Source organism: Phytophthora parasitica, assembly GCF_000247585.1.
Source record: "Phytophthora parasitica INRA-310 unplaced genomic scaffold supercont2.23, whole genome shotgun sequence".
Lineage (NCBI taxonomy): Eukaryota > Oomycota > Peronosporomycetes > Peronosporales > Peronosporaceae > Phytophthora > Phytophthora nicotianae.
Window position 1 is genome coordinate 442,693 of NW_008649009.1, and position 2,460 is coordinate 445,152.

The 2,460-nt window shown below is 52.2% G+C and overlaps 2 protein-coding genes across 2 annotated transcripts in view; both read right to left on the reverse strand.

Annotated features, from left to right (window-relative positions):
- Positions 1-2,252, reverse strand: part of PPTG_10831 (hypothetical protein) — a gene marked incomplete at its 5' end in the record, with an annotated part of 4,154 nt that extends 1,902 nt beyond the window's left edge. The window contains one exon of the mRNA XM_008906292.1: positions 6-2,252. Within this exon, the coding sequence (XP_008904540.1) occupies positions 6-2,252 (2,247 nt within the window). The remainder of the gene's footprint in view (positions 1-5) is intronic.
- Positions 2,253-2,278: 26 nt separating this feature from the next.
- Positions 2,279-2,460, reverse strand: part of PPTG_10832 (hypothetical protein) — a gene marked incomplete at both ends in the record, with an annotated part of 2,631 nt that continues 2,449 nt past the window's right edge. Inside the window, one exon of the mRNA XM_008906293.1 lies at positions 2,279-2,458. Coding sequence (XP_008904541.1) covers positions 2,279-2,458 — 180 coding nt within the window. The remainder of the gene's footprint in view (positions 2,459-2,460) is intronic.

Here is a 2,460-nt window from a genome sequence, read left to right on the forward strand (position 1 = left end):
GTCACGTCCTCTTTGTCGGTGCTTTCGAAGATGAGACTCACCACTCCGTCTCCTTTCTTGGTCCACGATCCATAGCTGCCTACAAACGCTTCGTCCACTGTCCACATCCCCAACGCGTCGTACAGATTACCATCGTCAATTTCACCGATGAAAGACGTGGGTACGCAAATGGGCTGAACGAACTGGGACACCATCCAAAAAATACCAGTCGGGTCCAGGCCGCCCAGAACAGCAAGCCCCATGTTGGCCACTTCCTTCATGTACTCGTTTTCCGCCACATCCTTACCCATATCCGTCTTGGATTTCTCGACAAGCTGGTCGATGATGACCCCCATGGTCTTCCGTAGTAAATCTCGAGTCTCAAAGGCGGCTTGTTTTGTCTTGTTGGCCATCATCTCCTTCATGCAGTTATTTGTCACTCGTGGGATATCGTGTTGCACGAGTGTCGACCTGCTGATCGTCACGCGAATATCATCCACAGCGGCGTTCGGTGTCTTGTTTCTAACGTCGCTGACTCTGAAGATCACTCGGTCGGTGAGTTTCTTCAACTCATAACCGCAGGAAGTGTTAGCCGCGATAAAGTCCTCCAACTCCGTCACGCTGTTTGCCGTGCTATTAACGGACGTGGCATTCTTGAGCAGGTTAATAACATTGGTTGCAGACGAGATAATCATATCACCGTTGATAATAGTCTGCTTGACGATGAATTGAACGACCTGCAGCACATAGCCCGACCACACCATTCTCGGCGGAGGAGCCTTGCCCAGACACGCGTAAATGGCAACTGGCAAGTCGATCAGCACCACGTTGCTTTGATACGCCACGGCCAGCAACTGCTCGGTGTCTCCTTGCGGCGCAGTGTTTTGCACAAACCGGAAGTAATAAATGAGCGACTTGATTACCGAAATGACGGTCGCTGCGCACATGTAGATGCGCGTGGCCCCCGTGTACACCGTTTTGAGGTTACCCAACACACCGGCAGTCGCTGCATTGAACGCGACATTAGCCACCGCCGCAATTTTTGTGAGAACTGCCAAGGCGCAGTCGTCATTTTGAGGAATACATTCCAGAAAACACTCCACGGGATACGACATCGGACATTGCACGATACAGTCGTCGTCGTCCCTGCCGTAGCCCAGAGGACAGACATTCTTGCTGTCCATCGGTTGGGTTTTTCGATAGCACGCGTTATCCTTCGGAACACCGATAGTAGGGCCCACCCAGTTGCGGATAATGTCTCCGTGCCAAGCCGTGTCCATGGTATCTGTCAACAACAACGGCTTGGCTTCAATTCTCGTCCAGATAGCACCTAGTTGATACACTTCGTCTTCCGAACGACCGAACAAACCGCTAAGCTGGAAACCCTTGGGGGCAACTGCAGTGGCGCTTTGTTGTGTCTTAGTTCCTACAGACACATTCTTCCCCTCACTTGTGCCGAAGTTGACGTAGCACACTTGCGTCCGTCCGTCGTTCTTGCACCAATGAACTTCCATCGAGTTGACGTACTCACCCGCTTCAAAAACGAGCGTGCTGTCTTTTCCACCAGGTCCGCCGTGGTTGTATATCAAGCCTTGAGGTTCCAGTACTTGAATGGTTACAGCATCAAGACGCTCTTCGCCCCGAAGCGTAATGGAAGCCAGCGACTGGCCCAGAGTAAGCTTAGGGATATCCGAGAACGCGTTGCCGTGCGGACCACCGTAAGGTTCACTGAGAGCGATGTCTTCGTCAGCTGAAACAGGACCAGCAACTGTCTCGTTGACTGCAGCAATGCTAGCCCATACAGCGCCGATGAGGTCGATTTCATCACCAAATCGACCAAAGAACCCAGCGAGCTGGAAGCCTTCGGGAGCTTCTGCTGACCCCTTGATTTCAGTCTGAGTTCCACCCGAGATCGACCTCCCGTTGCTCGTTTTCAAACTGAGATAGAAGACGCGCGTAGCTCCTCGCTTTTTACCCAAATGAGCCTCGAACGATGTAATATACTCCCCAGCTTCTAGTACAAGAGTGTCCTCCTTGCCACCACGTCCTCCATGCGTGAATGTCATCTTCTTGGGAGCCGATACTTCCACTGTCATCCCATCCAAGCGCTCACCAGCTCGTAGCGTGACTGATGTGATCGTCATACCTGAACTCACAGCGAGTTGGTCGGAGAACTGTTTGCCATGAGGACCTCCAAAAGACTCGCTCAGTTGTACTGGCTGCGTATTTTTCGGGATCAATATCGTCATATTTCCTGATCCTGAGCTCTCCATTGACCCTCCACTCGGGGCTGCTGGTGTCAGGGCTGGAGCAGACGTTGGAGGAGGCTTAACGAGCTCAATATAAGCCCAAATCGCTCCAAGGGAATCGATCTCCTTCCCCTCACTACCAAAGAACCCAGCGAGCTGGAAACCCTTAGGAGCAGTGACCGTAGTCTTCTGCTCTGTCGTGGATCCCCCAGCAAGTGAATTGCCCAAGTTT